The sequence below is a fragment of the Gallus gallus genome, chromosome 1 (genome assembly GCF_016699485.2).
Source record: "Gallus gallus isolate bGalGal1 chromosome 1, bGalGal1.mat.broiler.GRCg7b, whole genome shotgun sequence".
NCBI classification, from domain to species: Eukaryota; Metazoa; Chordata; class Aves; order Galliformes; family Phasianidae; genus Gallus; species Gallus gallus.
Window position 1 is genome coordinate 11,584,089 of NC_052532.1, and position 20,548 is coordinate 11,604,636.

A 20,548-nucleotide genomic window follows, 5' to 3' on the forward strand; every position below is an offset into this window, starting at 1 on the left:
GTTATGTTTTTTTCTTTTAAGGTCATACAAGTTGATTGCTTCCCTACTCTCCAAGCCCCAAACTTGAGGAAGGCTTATTTCACAAATATTTTTGTAATCTCTCTCACCTGTCTGAAAAGATAGCAGGCTCTGGAAAGCCTCATATTTATTAAAACTGACTTTTATCTTTGATTATGTTTTCCCCAGGTTGTAAGAGGAGGGAGGGGTGGTGCACATGGGTAGACAGAAAACCTACTGATTCGGTGTGCCACATAACTATGATAAATTGCATTTGATGAGATTCAATTAGTTATTTTTAGAAATCAGAATGTGTATAGATGTGCTGACAACTATCTCCACACAATCTAAAGCATATATGCAAATGAGCATTTTACTGAGCTTCCTTCTCATTTTCCTAGTAAGGAATAGATACAATAGTGTTATATTTATACTATCCTATACTTCCATAATGAATGCCTTCGGACACAAAATGGTTAGAATGCTAGTATTATTTAGTAAAAACTGCGTCAGAAGAAACTTTACTCACAGTCTTTCATCAGTAAATAAAGCACTACCTTAAAAAAAACCTAAAGTATAGTTTTGAATTCATTCCTCCAGGAAAAAGGATTGGCTGTTTCATAACCAGAGCAACAAATATTTTTAAATCTCTAGCTCTCCAACTGAATTTAAAGGGAGAAATCTGATAGAATAGCTACATGGTAACACAGTATAAAATATTACAAGATTTGATTTACACAGAAAATAAAGTAAAAAAAAAATAATAAAATAACTAGTTATGGATAGACAAATTTGTTAAATTGCATCAGTAAAAGTCCATCCATGAGAACTTTACAAAAGCTGTTAACAGACAGATGAACATGCAGAATAATTTACATACTTAAAATGAAGATCTTTGAAAGTAAAGTGAGTTTCCACTATTCCTGTAGTTTTCACTCTAGTCCTGAGAACATCTTGTTGAGTCGGAATGTAGCTTGTTTGTGCTATCCTGTCCAAGTCATTCAAGTAACTGGAGGTAAAAATAAACACTGCATTCAGTTATTCATAAAATAGTAATTAAATAATTGCAAAAAAATCTGTAAGTTCTATGTCCATTCATTACACTGTTCACGACTTATATGAACAATTTTCTCTGAGATAAAAGATTAGACAGATTATTTTCCTCTTAATTTTCCACTTCTTTTTTAAAATGAAGTTTTAGAGACACTTTCATTGTAAAAGAAAACTCATACAATTGATTCTACTACAAAGAATTAGTGTTCTGAAATCCCAGAAAGCAAACACGGTTCTATACTTAAACATGGTTCTACATTTAACAGTGTTCTTTGTATTAACACTTTCACCCTTGCATAGCTCTGCAGAAAGGTAATGTACTTTGTACTACAACTAAAAACCAAGTTACTCTGAAAACAACTGTGAAGAGATCAACTCAGTATTTTAGGCAGAATTAATATAGGTTTTAGAATAATGCTAAATACATGATCAGTAATTTTCTACTGAGAATTTCTAGTTGCACATATTGTTTACAACAGTAAACTCTCATTTCCAAAATACTGGGACGCACTCCAAGAAGCCCAGTGATTCTAAAAATGATACAGATCTTATCTGTGCTTTTTGTACAGTGAATAGAGACAATATTAATTTTTTTCTTTAAGTGTAATCAAAACTTAGCAATTTTCAGGATACAATTGTATGTCTAAAACATCAATTTTATTATGAAATTGGAGGCAAAGTTATCTAAAACAACAAAACAAAACAGCAGAGGTTACTAGAGGAAGGTAAGAGGGATCATTCTAAATGAAGAGCTCTGTACTGAAGGAAGTTCATATACTTGTGCTACTATTGTTTAAGTCAAGAGATCTGTCATTGTGATCTCATCTCAGCAAGTCCAGCAAACAAAGTAACAATCACGCTGGAAATGCGTTATTTATTAAGAGTGCCTTTAATTACGTAACTTTAGCTGTAGTTATCTCACTGTACTTTATGTTGTTTATTCATATGCAGTTCATCTGAAGAACAAAAGTAGCATATTTTAAAGGAGTGCAAAAAACAAATTCAAACACTACAAAACAACTGGGAACCAAAATTGTCCTGTAGAATAACAACTGTCACACCAGTCTACCATCTTACTTCACCTTTGGTTGATTCTGTTTCTTAATAGACTTATCTTTACCTACTGCTGTCCTATTCCCCACACCTTGGATTCCTAACTTTTTTCTAATTATTTTTCAAAGTACCCTAGCACAGAAAACGCGGATTGATTGTTATGTTTATTCTATATGTCTAATAAATACTGTAGGTTAACAAAGAAAATGTGGCAATTTGAGTTTTACTGGAGAATTCTGTAGGAGAAATTCGATTATGAACATGAAATTAAGAGTCCTAGTAATACAGATTCACATCAGTTAGTCATGTTTCCTGGGCATGTTCTGATACTGAACAGGTAATTTAGTCACGATTCTGTAATAAAAATGCTACAAAAAATACTGACGTATCTTAAAACATTTTTTTCCTTCAAAATAATCTAGCAACTGATCAGAATATGACTTAAATTCATAGTTATACACCACATTTCTTTCTCTCTTTTCTTAAAGGATGCGTCTAGCATTCTGATCCAAGTATACAATATCTTTGGCTAGATATTTCTAGGTTTTCCATCTACATGGAAAGAGAATTACTTAAAAGGTTACACTTCTCTTAAATTCTTTTAGCTACTACTTAGAAAACAAAAGAGAGCCTTGTATGTCACATAGTACTTACTAGGCAGCGGAGTCATTAAGCTGGTATTCTCTAGATCTGTTGAAACAAGCTTGTACTCCACTGTCTTTCCAGAGTCTTTTGATAACACCAGCAAGCTCCGCAGTCATAAATCCTTCCTCTGCTGCTCCAGCTAACACAAAGAGTTGACGAGCATCATCCTTTAGGATGTAAACAGAAAGTGGAGAGATAAACACTGAGAAATACAACAAAAGGAATATTAAATTCCCCTATCACCTACGAATAAAAACTACATTCAGCAAAGGAATGAGTTACCTCACCTGGCATACGCAATTGTAACCAAACAAAAAACGTGAAGGAAAGCAATTAGTACCCTATATAGGATATTACTTCCCACTCATTTCAACAACAGAAAAAGACAAGTTCAATGAATTTTGCATCAGCTGACAAAAATTCTGATCAGTTTATCACTTGAAGTGAGCTTCTATAAATGGAAATATTTTATACATTTTGTGCTGAAGTCTAACATTAACCTTATTTTATTGTCATACCCCTCAAACTGAACAATTAAAATGCATATTAGAACCTTCAGATATGCAGATGTATATTGACTGACTGCAGAATACATGTTAATCACTTAAACTTCAAAAAACAATTTGTTTGAAAGTGCAAATGATCATTTGTTAGCAAAGACAAATACTCTTAAACTTTTCCAGATGAAATGGTTAAAATATTCATTGCCTTAATTACTCTACTGAGACTAAGTTTTCTTGACAACTACATGTCTAGGAATAATCAAAGTGTTGGTTTTTCAGTTTTGTTTTTAAGAAAAACAGCAAATGCTGCATTTATGTAACAACTGCCTGTGAAAGTGAGACATCCTGTAGGATGTCAATCCACCAGCCAGTTTCAGCTTTAACAGAACTTGAACAGTTGTCTAACTTGTCCAATTTTAACTCAGGTAAGAGACTAAAAATGTTAAATCTGTAAGATATTGGAAAAAGAACATAGCAGCTGGATAGAGGAAAGAGGTTGGCATGCCAGTACCCTCCAGAAGGTAGCTGACTGACATTAGTTACCAGTTGTATGTGATCTACTGACAAGGTATGTCAGTTAGCAAAATCAGCATACTTGTGGCTTGTAACTACTACCCACAACATGTCCTGTTTGTCCAGTAAATGAAAGAAAGAGGAGATGATACTAGCATGGAGGATGGTGGAAAGAGAGGGGCTTGGGTACATCAATTAGGAAATGAAAATATTTCAAGAATGAGGAGGATTCAAACTTCATGTTGTAAAGTCATTCTCACAAAACACTAAGTGTAGATACGACACAGACCTGTAGGGGGGAAAAAAAGAGGTCCTATCACCTTTCCTGTTATATGAAGGTAACATTTTAGGATAAGCATGGAAAGTAACGATTGTTCTGAAGAGACTGCCCACTGTAGGTTTAAATATTCACAACTTGGAAAGTTTGCTCTGTAGTCAACTCAAGGCAGATTTGAAGATATTTATCTGTATCTGTGTGTACATGTCATGGTTTCAGTAGAAAGAGAGTTGGCTTTCCTCACAGCGTCTGGTATGGTGCTATACTTTGACTTTAGGAAAAAAACAACATTGATAACACACCAATGTTTTAGTTGCTGCTGAGCAGTGCTGCACAGAGCCAAGAATCTTTAGGCTTCTCATGAAGCCCAGCAAAAGAGCTGGGAAGGGACTAAAATGTCCGAATGAATATTCCATATCATATGACATCATGCAAAAAAAACCTACATAACTGTGAGGAGCTGGCCTGGGGAGACAGCCTCTGCTTGCAGACCAGCTGCACACTGGTCTGTGGGTAATGAGCAACTGTACTGAGCATGACTTGTTTTGTGAACAGGTGTATGCATATAATATGTGTGTGTTTCTCATCCTTTTCTGTCTCAGTTTTTATCCCAACCCAAGAGTTCCATCTTGTTTTTTTTTTTTCCTAATTCTATACCTCATCTCACAGGAGGACGGGGACTGAGTGAATGGCTGTTTGGTGATTAGCTCCTGGGTTAAACCGTAACAGTACACATATATCTATACATATGAACAAACAGGTAAGTGATGCATCAACTTGTGAAAGCTACAAATCTAAAAACTGGTATTATTCTAACATAAGAACAGTATGCTGATTACAATATATATGCTGGGCAAACCGTGGGCAGCTAGTAAAGGTTCAGCAGATTGCACTAATAATTACATAAAAACAGAGCAGTGAAGATCAAAAAAAGTACGATAATTAGATCTCACTGACTGTAGCTTAAGCAATATGCTTGCACAAAAGAAACTTGAATGGCAACTGAATATTGTTTCTGGATGAAAACACCAATTTACAACTGATAGAAGCAGCAGATACATACTAGAAGCTGGGAGTCTATCTTGTCATTTTTAAGAGTTCATGACATTTCACATATGCTATAGTCTGACTTTCAAATACACAAAACTCACTTTTCCTCTACGTGTTCTAAGATTGTGTTTGTTTTTTTTTTTATTGGGATAGCGTAAGAGGGAATGACAAGAAGGGGCAGGAAGCAAATTAAGCTCTGTTAGGTGGCATCTGTTAACCCCCATATCCTTTTTTATTATTATTACAAAAGGCAAGTACACAGATGCCACAAACAAGGTAGCACATAATAACTGAGTCCTATTTTCATTATTAACAAACTCCAAATGCTTTCCTTTAATCATACTGCAATAGGACTGCTTCCTCCAGAGGACTCGCTATTTTTATGTAAGATTCCATAAACGAGATACTTTACAGAAACTCATTTAGCCTTTTCTGAAGCTAACTGCAGCACATCTCAGGTTTTAAAGGTAGTCCATTCTCATTTAAAGCATATTCACTAAATGTCTCTCAAAATATGGATTCTGTTTCGGTATGGAAATGTTCTACAGGATAAAGAAATATATGCTAAGCCTAGGACAGACCATTACTGAAGTTCCTGTTATAACTTGTGCTCTCCTGATTCAGTAGTTTCACTGAAGAAAATATTCAACTTGTTACTTTGCCATTATTCTGACAGGAGAGGAGCAGGCAGTTTTCCAAACAGATTTATTTTATTCAGAGTAATATCTCCAACAAATCAATTAAAAAAACTAAGGAAGAACCTGAATAACAGCTTTCCTCAGGATACTGCAATTTTGCGCATTTTTTCTTCCGCAGAAATGACAATAAAATCAAATAGAATTTAAAGGCCTATATTTAGTACAATGAAGAACATCCATATATTTTCTAAAAAGGCCAACTCGTGTCCCACAAGCTCTGGATTCCTTTTTCGATTTTTCATTTTGAAATTACTTCAAGGCTAATACTTACTTTCAATAGCAATGTTGCTCTGTAAAAAGAATTCAGATCACCAAGACCTGCTTAAGTGCTAGGGAATAGACAGCTATTTCGCTAATATCCCTGACAGAAGTTTGCATTCAGGTATACAGTTCTCTGAAGTTGAAAAATTCCAATCAGTTCAAATTCATATCATACATAAAACAGTTTCACCATCTTCTCAGTCCTTTCATCTGATAAAATCTACACTTACTCTCTCCTCCATTTTCTTTTACTTTGTATTTAGTAACAGAAATATACTATCCACCTTTTTCCAACATTAACTGTCAAACATCAAAGAGGACTTCACTGCACAAATGAACTAACATGCATTCACATATTGATCCTGCCCTGAAAATCTCTGATCTCAAGGTAAGACAAGAGAAAACATGAAAAGAAAGCAAGAGAAGGACTGCTTCAAAAGTAATGCCTCCTATTTTACTATATTGACCCATTATATCATAGGAGGATTGTGACAGTATGGCAGTAGAGGTTGAACCTTCCCAACCATATTCCATTATGTTTTGTTGCCACGAGACAGAGGGTAAAGGAGAGGAAGTCTGACAAAATTGTGTCTGACATGGCAGTGTGTATGAAGCAACGGTGTGTGATTAAATTCCTCCATATGGATAAACTGCACCTGCTGACATTCACCGATGCTTGCTGAACATATATGGAGACCCAACAGCGGATGTGAGTACAGTAAGGCAGGCAGTAGGTGGTGCATTTCAGCAGTGGTGACAGTAATGTGAAAGGCAATCCATGTTACAAACAACCATGCAGATTTTCACAAGTGTGTCATGCAGCCTCTTGTTCACACTGCTGACAAAAAAGTACAGCTCGTAGTGGTGACTGTTGAAAAATAGTTTAGTAAATCAGAATTTGCTTTATCAAATAATGTTATTGTGCTCTTTGTATCTGTTGTCGTTTCCATGGAAATAAGTGGGAGGCATTACTTTCAGAGCGATCTACAGAGTTCATTTACAATTAAGCAGATTTCAGATAGAATTAACATATGTACATAAACATATCTATGTTTTACAAACAGCATCTATCCTCCTGATTTGATAGGGACACAGGCATGTTCACCACAAATAAGAGTACAAGGTTAGGAACTGTGAAGTGATAAGCAAGAAGTTCTGCAGACTTGTTCCAATAAGCGGATGAAAGGACATGAGAAATGTACAAGAAAGCATGGAAATGGGCAACTATTTTCTTGGGAGAAATCCTTAATTCATGTGCTATCATGAAAAAAACTGAGTACAAGCAGCAGCACTATGCATGTGCCTTACAGTACAGTAAAGTCATCCAAACTATTACATATGAAACTGGATCTGGCCTACAGGCGAGAATGTTTTAGGCACTACTGTGTCTGTGATTCAATTGAGAAGTGCAGAGAACAGCTAGATGCCTACCTGTTTAATCTGTTTTTTAAGGAAAGCTAAGATGTTCATCTTGAAGGACTTACAGCAGCCCATAAGTAAAAATTAATAACTACAACTACAAAGCTTACCATTTTTCAAAAAATCCCTAAGACTCAGATTTACATAGAATTTGGAGGACTGTATCTAAACAAAATAGTTGTCATGAATCAACCCGGAGTTAACTGCTCAGCAGAGCACTTCACCGTGTAGAAAACTAAATGACATTTCTTTTTTATCAAACCTTCTAGCCTACAAGGACTGTTGGATATGAAGAGATTTTTCCAGGAAATAACAATTGACAGAAACTGAAAAAGAATGGATATTTCAGCTGTATATGCACGTTTACTTCAATACTCACAGCCCTGGTTGGATCACCAAAGTCTATCTTCAACCTCCCCATTGCTCTAATGATAGCAATAATTGACTGAATGGTGTTACTGTAGACAACAGCTTTGTACTGTTTACATTCTTCTTCTGAATAACCAGCTTCATGGATAATCCTATGAAAGGAAAAAAAATAAATTCTCTATTCAAATAAAAAAAAATGTCTCTCTACGACTGTATTTTACTATACTTACTTCATCTGTTTGACAATAGTGCTTTTCCCTGATTCACCAGCTCCTGAAAAATAAATGGAAATTCATTACATTTTTGCTCATCTTTGAGAACACATTTAATTTGTTTCTAAAATTCAAATACCTAACCAATACAAAAAACTTCAATTGTTCTGAATATAGTACAAATTATTTTTAACATAGAAACCTAAGCGCCTCCAGCTAAGTTTCAAAATTGAGGTATTTTGACAAGAAATCACTCAACTCTGGAAAGTCTTTGTTCTTCTTTTTGTTCATGAGAGCAATAAACTTCACACAGCCTGCTGGTGTTTCTAAATGCAAACAGATTGCCAGTTGTCCAATTCCAATATGACCAAAGAAAACTCTCTAACATTGTAGAGGTCACTGTGACCATAAGAAATCACTGCCAAATGTTGTATTCATCTTTAAAAAAAAAAAAAAAAGAAGGGGGGGGCAGTCAGCTTCACCTTGTTCTTCACACTAATGACACAGCAAATATTCTTGGAAGTCATTTCCAGGTCTTTGAATAGCAAGAATGTGACTGGCAAAAATGAGGAAGGATTTACCAGCTGTATGTGACTTGGTAATGCTTTAATGGGGAAACAGATGGCTCTTTGGATGTAGAACACCAATTATATCACTTGCTGTGCCTCTAGCAAGGCTTTCAGTATCATCTACAATAGTATCCTTGTACCACATTGAATAAATGATTTCAAGATATCTAAAACACTGCCTAGACAGCCAAAAGTAAATGTCAGAGCCAATATTTAGTTAACACCATTTAACATCTTCATCGTTGACCTAAAAATCAGGACGGAATACACCTGCATTAAGTCATCAAATTAAGGCAACATCAGTTCTAGAGGTCAGGAAATGGTCTAAGTGTTGGGACAGCAAAGGTGTTTGCTTATTCAAAGTTGTTCTAACTTCCTCAAGAAGTTAGACAACTGAGCTGTCAGCATCCATGAGGTTGTATCTCAGCACCTCTTGTTCTCCCCCTCAGCACCCTGAAAATGAGATTAACAAGACAAAAACCAGTAGCACATCACTTACATGAATAAGGAACTGGTTTATAATGGCATTAAAGGACAAGTTACAAGAAGAGGGCTATTTAATCTTGAAAAGACTGCTGGAGGGATCTAACTGCTTTCTTCTCCATAAAGCCACTTAAGACAGCTGAATACAGAACCAAACTTCTCAACAACAAAATTACATGAAGCAAATAGGAGGCACCAGCATACATTACTCTAGAGATGTGGGTAGGGCGCTGTAAAAATGGGACAATACCAGGGGAAGTTGTTAAGCACTGAAACATACTGTCTGTAAAGGAAGTAGAAATTCAGTCACGTCGATTTTCAAGATACAACTGGATATGGCCCTACACAACCTCACATGATTTTGATGCTCACCTGATTTTGAGCCAAGGATTGAAACTGATGACTTCTAGAGGTGTGTTCCAACTTAAATGCCCGTTGAAGGCTAATAAAATATTCTGTACTTTCACTACTGTATAATGAATCCATTTGGAATGTTCTTCCTTGTAGGCTAAACAGAATATGTAACATCATGACAGGCTGAATCCAGCTTTGAACTATTTGTCAGACAAGAGTTGTCCCACAGCCTCTCCAGCGCTGCAACTGATGTGATAGCTTTCCTTTCTTCCAATACACAGCACAATGTCTGTTATCACCAATAGAAGCTAGTACACTGTAGAATTACGTTGCTATGGAATAAAATAACTGCCAACTTTGACCTAGGACCAGTTTATGCTCTCTTTACCTAATGTCCACATAAAAGGCAGCATGGTTTTGATAAACATACAACTAATTACAGAGCAGCAATAGTTCTCAGACTGAGCTGCCATAGAAGTTCAATAAAGGTACGTTAATCAGAAAACAGTAGTTTACACAAATGTAGGCAAAGTCAGTGATCACTAACCTCTAAAAGCTGCTAATAAGTACTACACATGTTCACAATATGACAGATTTAGAAATAACAGTCTTATTGAAGTAGGCAAGATCTATGCATCACTTCCAAGAATCACAGAACACCATGACAACATCAACATTTGCCATAACGAGCTAGAAGACTGAAAGCCTTGCAGTCAACATTACACATGCAGAGACAACATTATGAAAATTATTTGTTACTGTGACATCTGAAACAGTTACAAAGTACATTAATATTTAATTTGTAGATTTTTAATTGTGCACTTAAGCATAAATGTGTCAAAGGTTTAAATTAATTTCATGAATAAAACAATCTTTATTCTGCTTTGATGTAATATTTTTATTCAAATCATTAAAAAAAAGCAAATCACCCTATTACATTCCTCTATTCAAGAAGAATTTCGGAAATAATAAGTATTATTACTACAGGATATAAATCACAGAATTGCAGGGGTTGGAAGGGACCTTACAAGATAATCAAGTCCAATTACCCTGCCAAAGCAGGTACCCTACAGTAAGTCACACAGGTAGGCATCTAGACAGGTCCTGACTATCTCCACAGAAGGAGACTCCACAACCTCTCTGGGCAACGTGTTCCAGTGCTGTGTTACCACTTATCATAAAGAAGTTCTTCCTCATGCTTGTATGGATTTTCCTTCATTGAAGTTTTAGGCCACTGCCCCTTGTCATACCACTACATGCCACCGAGAAGAGTCTGGCCTCATCCAATTGCCTCACACCTTCCTTTAGATAAATATTTATCAGATCCCCTCTGTCATGCTCTCCTCAGGCTGAACAGATCCATGTTATTCAGTGTATCCTTATATGGGAGATTCCTGTACTTTCTGAACTGGGAAGCCCAGAACTGGACACAGTAGTCTAAATGTGGCCTCATCAGGGCAGAGTACAGCAGGAATATCATCTCCCTCATCCTCCTCCTTTTTATAAGTTTTATAACAAGGATGTTGTAGAGACACATCCCTCAAATGCCTTGCTGAAGACAAGGTACAGAACCTCCACTGCTCTCCCCAACCAGTCATAAAGGCTACCAGGTTGGTCAAGCATCATCTCCCCTTGGTGAATCCACATCAACTACTCCTGACAAACTTCCAATTGCTTGGAGAGGATATCCAGAACAAGCTGTTCCATCACCTTTCCAGGGATGGAGGTAATTACATCACCCTGTGAAGCGCTTTCTGTTTAAACATTTAACATATTTGATTAACAGAGAAGGTCAGTGTCAGGTCTGGTTATTAGATCATAATTATTTATTATGTAATTGACTCAGTTTTTCCTGAGTTGGACATCCATCTTCCACTACAGTGTTAGTACTAAATCACATCAAACACCTAGAATTCTCATAAAAGTTTTTTTAGTAACATAACCATAAATGCTCATAACACATATGAAAAAAACAAGTAATTCATTGCAGTGTACCTAGCATTAACAATGAGCTCCTGGAAGATGCATTCTCCTATTTTACCTACTTTAGCAACTGCAAAACACAGTTTTTTTTTGTTTGTTTGTTTGTTTTTGCTGTTGTTGTTTCTTTTATTTTTCCTGTTCTTTTTATTGGGGAGAGTGTTTTGATGGGTTTTTTTTTGTGTACCTGCTTTTTACTTAATGCTAAAATGCCTGCAGCTTGATAATAATCTTTCAAAAATATGTCAGAAAATGACACCTTACTCTCCCATACTGAAAAGAAATTGACAATTTTTGCATTGCAGAACACAGAGCTCAGCCAGGTTTTCTTATAGAAGCTGTGTAGGTAAAAAAAAAAGTCCTTTCCTTTGCATCAGTGTTAATAAGTTCTTAACAGCAAAATGAGAACTGTTTTAGCAAATATTACTCAGGAGCAAGCAGCATGAAGTTTTTCATGTGACAGATGCATATAACATGTCAAAGATAGCCATACTGTCACAACCAAACCCTGCTCAAATTTAGACAGTCTTGAATGTATACTCCTCTATCACTTAGTAAAGAATACTACTTATTGTTTCTGGTACTACAGCAGTGTGATATTTGATTTCAACTTTGATACTGCCAATAAATTTAATGCTGAGAGCCTTACTGGCTCAGATAGTAATATAAAAATAATTATGAATAATATAAAAATATGTTAACAGAAAGAGATGGCAGAGTTGCTCGAACCAGAAAAGTAGCAGTGTGACAGTTCCAGATTTGAAAGAAGAGAGAGCATTTTTTGACTGCTTAGTTTTAAATGAAAGCAAGTTAACTATTAAGTCATCTCTACTTCAGTAGAATAAGGCATGAATAACTGATGAGTATTTTCATCTCTCTTGGCACTTGGTGTCCTCTGCGATACCACAGGAGCTCCCCACTGAGAAAAATCAGAGAACAACATATCTGATGAACATCTCATTTAAAGCACAGCATTTTCTTAAAATTTTTCATTGATGTAATTCAGTGTAACATCATCTAAGTCTAATACTCTTATTACACCTGCTTGCCAGAAAGGTAGACCTCTATGCTTCATTTTGCAAACCAACAAAGTGTGAAAGCAAAGGATGTCCAACTTATTCAGCACAACTTAAGGAGACAGAAGAACTATGTTTGCTCTATTGGCTGTACTAAAATCTGAAAAGTCCTCTCCAAGTAATTAGGCTTTATCTTCACATCTCAACACTTCGACAGCCATTGGTGGTATCCAAAGAAGTTACTTATTTCGATCCAGCATGAGTTATGACAGCACTCTGGGACTTCAGTGAACTCAGTTAAGGCACATAACTAACCCTTTTGCACCCATCGTGGAACAAACCGTAACTTTGTAAGAAACACTAAACTGTACTGCTGCTTTTCTTTGAAGACAACTTTCAGCTTTGGAAACAGAGAAAAGTTGTTGATTCTTCATGTCCAAATGTCTTTAAAAAAACCCAAGTGCTTAACAGATCAATTGCATGTATTGTATTTTGAAGAAACTGAGTAGGGATATCGAGGTTCAAATAAACATAAGAAAGGGCTAAAACAATGTTTGGTCCTGCAAGCTGCTCTCGTTTACTTGTCAAATGAAGCATGTCCATGTTCAAAAACAATTAAAATAAGTATTTCCATAACTTGAAAAAATGTCAGCAAAACCCTTACTTTAAATCAGTCTCACGATTTACTATCCCACACACTGCCTGCATTACAAGCACTCCAGAACAACAGATTTCACAAGCAAGTGCTGTATGAAACCAAGCACAGAAACTGCTGTTTCTAAGTTCTGATACCTTAATAGCACCATTTCTTATTTGTGGAAGACTCAACAATTGCTTACTGAATAAACTACTCATATACCAAATAAAGAACAGTTCAAACAACTTCACTATTTCACGTACACAGCACCCCTCTTTGGAGGAAACCAACGGTTATGTACAACAATTTCTAATGGTGCAAAGATATTCCTGGCAATACTAACACAGAAATAATTGTAGTCTAAATCTGAGGCAAAGAACTAGTTGAAGAGTTACATAAAAGCTGAAGAGAAGAACAGGGCTGGCTTTGAACCACCAAACCAATCTCAAAAGTAACACAACCTACAGAAAAATGAAATAGTCTTGTATGGTGCCAGAGAAGAGTTCATGTATAGATGAGAGTAATTAATATAAAACTTGCAGTGGATGCTTATCAGCTTTTCAGACTGCAAAGCAGATTCGTAACAGATCAACTTAAAAAAAAAAAAACAGGCAACATTTAAATTTTAATAATAAATTATTGGATCCATCTCTTGAAAACCCTCTCCCCACAACTCTCCAACCCAGCCTCCTGCCAGATGTTAGCATCTTCTGGTTGGAGGACAAGACGAATGGTGCCTGGCCTTCAGCTATCACTGATGACAGACAGCACAAGCGAAGTGCTGTTTCTGCTATGGGGCCAGTAAACTCTTACAAATGCGGCAGGGCTTATAAAACAGCTTGCAAATATAATCTCTTACATTTATCATCTCATGACACAGTACCAGAAATGAAACTTTTTTATATGTAACTTATTCAAGTTATTAATCATTGTTACCATACTCACAAACACATCCATAGTAGTACAAAAAATGCACAGTGAAAACTTTTTGCAACCCATCCAGGTTGACCACCAAATGGAATACTCTACAACACCAAGCTCCACACAGGAACATCTGCCCCTACAAAGTTTTCTTTTTTTTTTCGTCTTGTGCTCTCTTTTCAAAACCTCTTGACAATTATTCTTCTTATCTACTACCATCTTGCTTTCCTCTAATGGCAGCTACTACTGCTGACATTTTATGTTCTCTTTCCCCTCATCCTAACTGTTTCAGTATAGTCAAGCAGAAGTTTTCTCTCACAAGAATACTCATACATTCAGTGATATTAGTCTTGGAATTTCTGCAACTATCCGCATTTGAATATGTCAAAAAATTCTGAATGACTTAAGAAAGAAGCTGTGGTTAGTACTGTCTGGAAGGAAACATTTCAGTAACTTCACCATACAGTAATGGAGTGTAAATCCCAGATTACATCATTCGCAGAAACCACAAGAGTGACAGATTCTAAAATTATGACACTGACTCAGATGAAAGAACTGAGATAATTCTCAAAGTTTCAGCAGCCACATGCTGGTTTATTTCCAGAGCAAAAGCACCAAGCAAACCTATAATTCACCATCTCTGTTAAGAACTAATTATAAGCGACTATTTTTTCCCCAAGCCTTCTGTATCACTCTTACCAGATCTTTGAAATCAATGGTACACAACTAAACACTATTTTTAAAAACTATTATTATAAAATGTTCTTAAATAAGCAGCTGCAGAGTAGCTCAAGTTAGCGTCCTGTGTGCTTACGCAGGTCTATGCAACCAAAGACTATGAACTGAACTTTAAGTTTCTTATGTAGGCTATTACTAATGTAAAAATATGAAGTCGTTATTAAAACTATATTCATTAGTTTAGTACTGAAGTAGCAAAGAATATGCATTTTTATATTTACTATAACCTCTGGAACTCTCTAAAGAACACTGTTTGTAAACACGCACAAGACATTCTACTATGTAAATTTTAAAGTAACTTCCCATTCATGTTCGTGTTCCCATTTATCTTTAGAAGTACAAATTGAGTGTCCAGTTATTTCAAAATCACTAATAAGATATTAAACACTTATGACAACAATGTTATGAAACAATCTTTTTTCCTAGAATTTGATGGATGTGGTAAGAAGAGTAATCTAGTAGGCAGCTTTAGTTACATGTGTAGCTTTTGAAGATAAAGTACACCTGGCTCTTCAAAACTATTCTTATATCCACGTTCCTTAATTGTTTTAAATCATTGGCTGTACAGCTACTGTCAGCTAGCAATATTCTAAAGGAAATGCAGTACCTTGGGATTGAACCTACCTTTAAGGGAGACTTCTGACTTTTAAAGTCACGCTATGAAAAGATATGATTAAAGACCTTCTAGAGCACAAGTTTGAGAGGACTTCACATATAACCACACAGATAAATGCTAAACAGTCCACCAGAAAGAATCACCTTCTTTGATCTTACAACATTTACCAAGACAGCTACAGTCAATCTCCACCAACAGTGTATAGCATACCTAGTATTTACGATTAAGTATCTAGAACTTCAAATTGTCCTTTTTCTCTTGACACTGTGGTGGCCTTCACGGCCTTTTACTGTTCTTTGAATAATAGATATGGTTTGAGAAGATGGTAGGTTCAGTGACTGAGATAGCAGAGAGATAAGCAGACCATCAGTAATCATAATCAAAGAAACTCCTCGAATTCAGAACAGTACTATTCTATCATCTACAGTAGTTACTACATAACTATACAAAGAGCTGGGAAAAAATCAGAAAGGTGGATGCATTCCTCCCAAAACAGAAGAATGTATTGCATAAATCTTCACTGTTCTTGTGTTTTTTAAAGCTCTACTTGTCATGTGACATCAAGGTATCATTTGCAATTAAGATAAATGGGTATCATCAAAGTTTATACAAGGACAAATGCAGTTATACTGAAGTTAGTCCATATTGTAAAAGTAGTGCAATAAACCTTGGTTCACACAAATTTACTCTTCACCCACCACTAGCACGTCTAGTGTTTCTCATATTGTATAGCTTGAGGACTGTGAGTTCCAGAAAAATAAGAATAAGCACATGGGCAGTCAAAATAAATACACTTTAAAAAGGTCTCTACCTCCATCAAAAAGGTGTGTGAATTTACAAACCGACACAGACTGAAATGCTGAAAGAAAAGGGTCTTGCTACTCAAACCAATCTTTTCCAAAAAGAAATCTTTACAGAATTTTTACATTTTTATTTTAATTGAAAGAAGAAAACTTGTGTGCATACTCAATCACACTCTGTAGTACACGCATGTATTTTTCTCCACAAAGCTTCCTACAAGTAGACACAATTATTCGTGTTTAACAGTACTGAATCAAAATTTATTATTTTTTTAATAGACTTCGAAATAAATAACTGGTCTCAAAGTGTTAAAGCTTTGAGGTTTATCAGATTTCAATCCATTCAAACAGGCAGTCACACCCAACAAGACCAGAAGTGAGGAGGAATAAGACAGAAACATACACAGCAGTTTGGTAGCCTCAAGCAAGTACGTTGTCATGGTTTGATCTGACACCAAAAGGCACTGTGTTCCAGAACAGCAGGCAGAAAATAATCTGAACAGCCTCTCATCTAGGAATTGAATGACAAACTTTGCTAGCAAACACTGAGGCACTAAAGCATATTAGAAGGAATCCCTGTCAATGTCATTAAGAGCTTTAGAAGGTATATAATGGTTTACCGGATTTGTTGAGGATTAGTAACTGAAGCAGCGTACAGCTGATAAATCCATTTTCAAAATGCTTCAAGAAATATTTAAACCATCAAGAATACAGGCAGCACTTAAATGAGACTAGGCAGCTTACTTTCAGTCCACTCTTGTACTGCATATCACAGTAGATTCAGAAATCAATGAGAATTCAAAATGATATCTAACTGAACAGAACCTACAACTAATTTAGACGACTGTCTTGTTCTCAATTCTGTTACTGCAAGTCATTTACCTTCAATCATAGCAAATTTTAAAACTTCATTCTAATACTCCACTCATGTTGTTCCCAGATCACAGTAGAACTGACTAAAATCTCTACTCTTCTGAGCACTGTAGTGTTTGGACAATGAGCTGGTCATTATCTTTCTCCCACTACCATATGGCACTCTTCACAAAGCACAAGGTAGAAGAGATTTTTCCTACTTGAGAGTATAACCTATACGTTAAAAGTGCATTCAGAAGAGTAAGGAAACAGGTTTGACTCTCCTTGTACTTGGAATGAAACCAAAGCTCATACCTCCTTTTTCCAATCAAGTGCTCTTATCAGTACACTTCTTGAAAAGAATTTCCTACAATAGCAATATTTTAAAATAATAATGGGTTTTGAATAAGTTTAACAAGTCTACCAATTGGATTTGGCAGGCAAACAACTTCACATTATTGCTACTCCAACCCTATAATGACTTGTAACACAGAAATGCAGAAACTGAAAAAATCTCATCTGGCACTCACTCACTTTCCATCTACTGCCGCTCACTTCTAGTACTCCATGTGCATCAGGCACATATCTTTGCTGCTCACTATGCAGTTATTCAGGTGCTCACCAGACCATTAAAAAATTGACCACTCTAGCAGCAAAACTAAGTCAGAACAGGGTATCTAATTTGACTATTAAACCAGTACAAAACTGACTTAAACATTTTAATGTACCAGGGAGAGGGCAAAATCATTCAGCCAGATGTGGCAACAACTCTCTCCTTTTAGCAACACAAGAGTTCCCACACTGGAATAACTATTTTTGTCACTACACTACTAACAATGGAGACTACTTATTTCTAGCATTCCAACACAGATTTACAACGCAGGCAAGATTCTCGTAAGTTTTCTTGGAAAGCATTTCCTTACCATTGTAATACATAACAACTCATGTTATGAGCCAAACAGATTACATCAGCTTCAATCATGTAAGAAAAAGAGATAGATAAACGTATGAGACAAATTATTTTAAAAACTTTATGAAAGAAGTGATATAGGTTGCCATTTGATTCCAAGCTGCGCATCCAATCAGTACTCTCCTTTCAAAAAACAGCCCTTATGAAGTTCACAGAACCACAGAATTGTTTGGATTAGAAGGGACCTTAAAGATCACCTCATTCCAACCCTCCTGTTGTGGACAGAGTTGCCACTCACTAGATCAAGCAGCCCAGGGCCCCATCCAACCTGACCTTGAATGTCTCCAGGAATGGGGCATACGCAACTTCACTAGAGAAGCTTCATCACCCTCTGAGTAAAAAGTTTCCACCTCACATCTAATCCAAATCTTCCCTTTTGTTTTAAAACCATTCCCCCTTATCCAATCACTATCTGCATATGTAAAAAGTGAGTCCCACTTTTGTTTATAATCTCACTTTAAGTACTGGAAGGCCACACAATGAGATCTCACACCTGGAGCCTTCTCTTCCCCAGACTGAACAAGCCCAACCCTCCCTCAACCTTCCTTCACGTAAGAGATCTGTAAGTCCTCTGCTGCAAAGTGGGCTGAGATTTTCATGTTGGCGCTCCCTTCCCCATGTTACAACTGGAATTCACATTACAGTATATTGATTTCTTCTTTAAAAGCAATCAGTTCAGAGCAATGATTGTAGAAACTTCCTGTCCAATTTGGTTGCCTAGATACAGTTACATTTCACTAAAGATGTAACATTACACATTTCAAATGCAATACAGCATTTCTAAAAAGCATGTATGAAAAAGTAACGACATACAGTTTACTCCATAAACTGCAGCACTATATACTCAAACACTGATTCTTTTAAATAAAATAGATGCATGAAAAGTACTAACTCTGTTATCAATTTATATAGGCATATGTAATATTGCAGTTTACACACATCTCTCAATATAAATACATAGCTTATATAGAAGGACAGATGCATGTATCAATATCTCTACTTACTTATCAAGTTAGTAATTAAACAGACAAGAAATTGTGTTACCTGAAGGTTTACTAACCCTTCAGTTGCTAAAGCCAGGAAAGGACAGCAATTCATGTACATTAATAAATGTTTATGTTAAACCTATGTTAACAAGTCACTTTAAAGAAGCAGTTTTCATACACTGCAGGGAAACGTACCCAACAACTGAGATCCTGAAAGAATGACACTGAGAGAAACTGTTTAAAGATTACAAAGAAATGTTATTTTAAAGGAAAAGCTCAGCCATAACTAAACCTATCTTTTGTTTTGTTTTTCCCCAACGCATAAAGGGCTGGCAATCTAAAACCAAAATGAACTGACATGTCAAAAACTGAACTCAACTTACAACACTTTCAGATCACAGACTGGTGAGGTTGGCAGCGACCTGTAGAGGTCATCTGCTCAAGCAGGAATATCCAGAGCAGGGTGCCCAGGACCACGTGCAAGCAGCTTCTGAAAATCTCCAGGGAAGAGACTCCACAGTCTCTCCAGGCAACTTGTTCCAGTGCTGAAGAGTCTGAGAAAGCTGGGAGTGTTCAGTCTGGAGGAGGCTCAGGGGATGACATCAATGTCTCTAAATACCTGAAGGCAAGGGACAAAAAGGATGGGGCCAGGCATTTTTTCAGTGGTGCCCTGTGGTTGGACAAGAAGCAATGGCACAAACTGGAACACAAGAGATTCTATTTGAATATCACAAAAACATTTCTTTACTGTGTGGGTGGCCAAGTAATGGCACAAGTCACCCAGACAGAATGTGGAGTTTCCTCCTAGGAGATCTTCAGAAGCAACCTGGATGTAGTTCTGGACACTCTTGATCTGGCTGCCCCTGCCTGAGCAGGGTTTGGACCAAACGGAGCCAGAGTCCCTGTCAACCTCAGTCATTCTGTGATATTACAAGTCTTTTATTGCAAAAGCATCTATTCCTAGAACACAAAGTTGTCTCAATAAAAAGTGTATTCTATCATGTCTTACTTTTATAAAAGATTTCAGCATCTTAATATATTTCAGCTCAGAAATGTCGCCAAGTTAAGCCACTTCAAAAAATGCATTTTTCCAAGCAGCAGAATCAAAACTTCTTGCTCTCATATGTTTAAAAGTCCCAAATTTTCCAAGTGCTCATAAAATACCGTAACAGTTTAAGGTATTTCTTTCCGGATACAGAATCTCTCAGGTGAAGCCAACCAATTTCCATTTACAGAATAACAAACAGCAATTTACACAAAGCCTGAGACAACACTAGGACAGTGAACAAACAAGGACAATAAATAGAACAGCTGAGCTCAGTGAAGCTGGTCAATGACTAAGAGTCGAGCTCAGAATAGCAAGTTTTCCATCAATACAGGCTTTCCTATATACATTTTGGAAAAAGCTTTCTAATAGCTAACTATCAAGTCAGTTCAGATCCTTATTGCAGCATTTCCATGGCAGAAAAATCTTCACACTTAACAGAACATTTCTAACCTCTCTTCTCTACTTTCAGTTTTCTACCTTGACATTTGCCAAATAGCACACTACGGGAAACAATGCAGATATCTATCA

At 36.3% G+C, this 20,548-nt stretch overlaps 1 protein-coding gene across 4 annotated transcripts in view; it reads right to left on the reverse strand.

Moving 5' to 3' along the window:
* Nucleotides 1–20,548, reverse strand: part of GNAI1 (G protein subunit alpha i1) — a 34,709-nt gene that overhangs the window by 6,752 nt on the left and 7,409 nt on the right. For all 4 annotated transcript variants that reach the window (NM_205403.2, XM_046922100.1, XM_046922133.1 and 1 more), the window contains exons 2-5: nt 8,069–8,111; nt 7,849–7,990; nt 2,758–2,915; nt 878–1,006 (exon numbers count right to left, since the gene is read on the reverse strand). In NM_205403.2, the coding sequence (NP_990734.2) occupies nt 878–1,006; nt 2,758–2,915; nt 7,849–7,990; nt 8,069–8,111 (472 nt within the window). The remainder of the gene's footprint in view (nt 1–877; nt 1,007–2,757; nt 2,916–7,848; nt 7,991–8,068; nt 8,112–20,548) is intronic.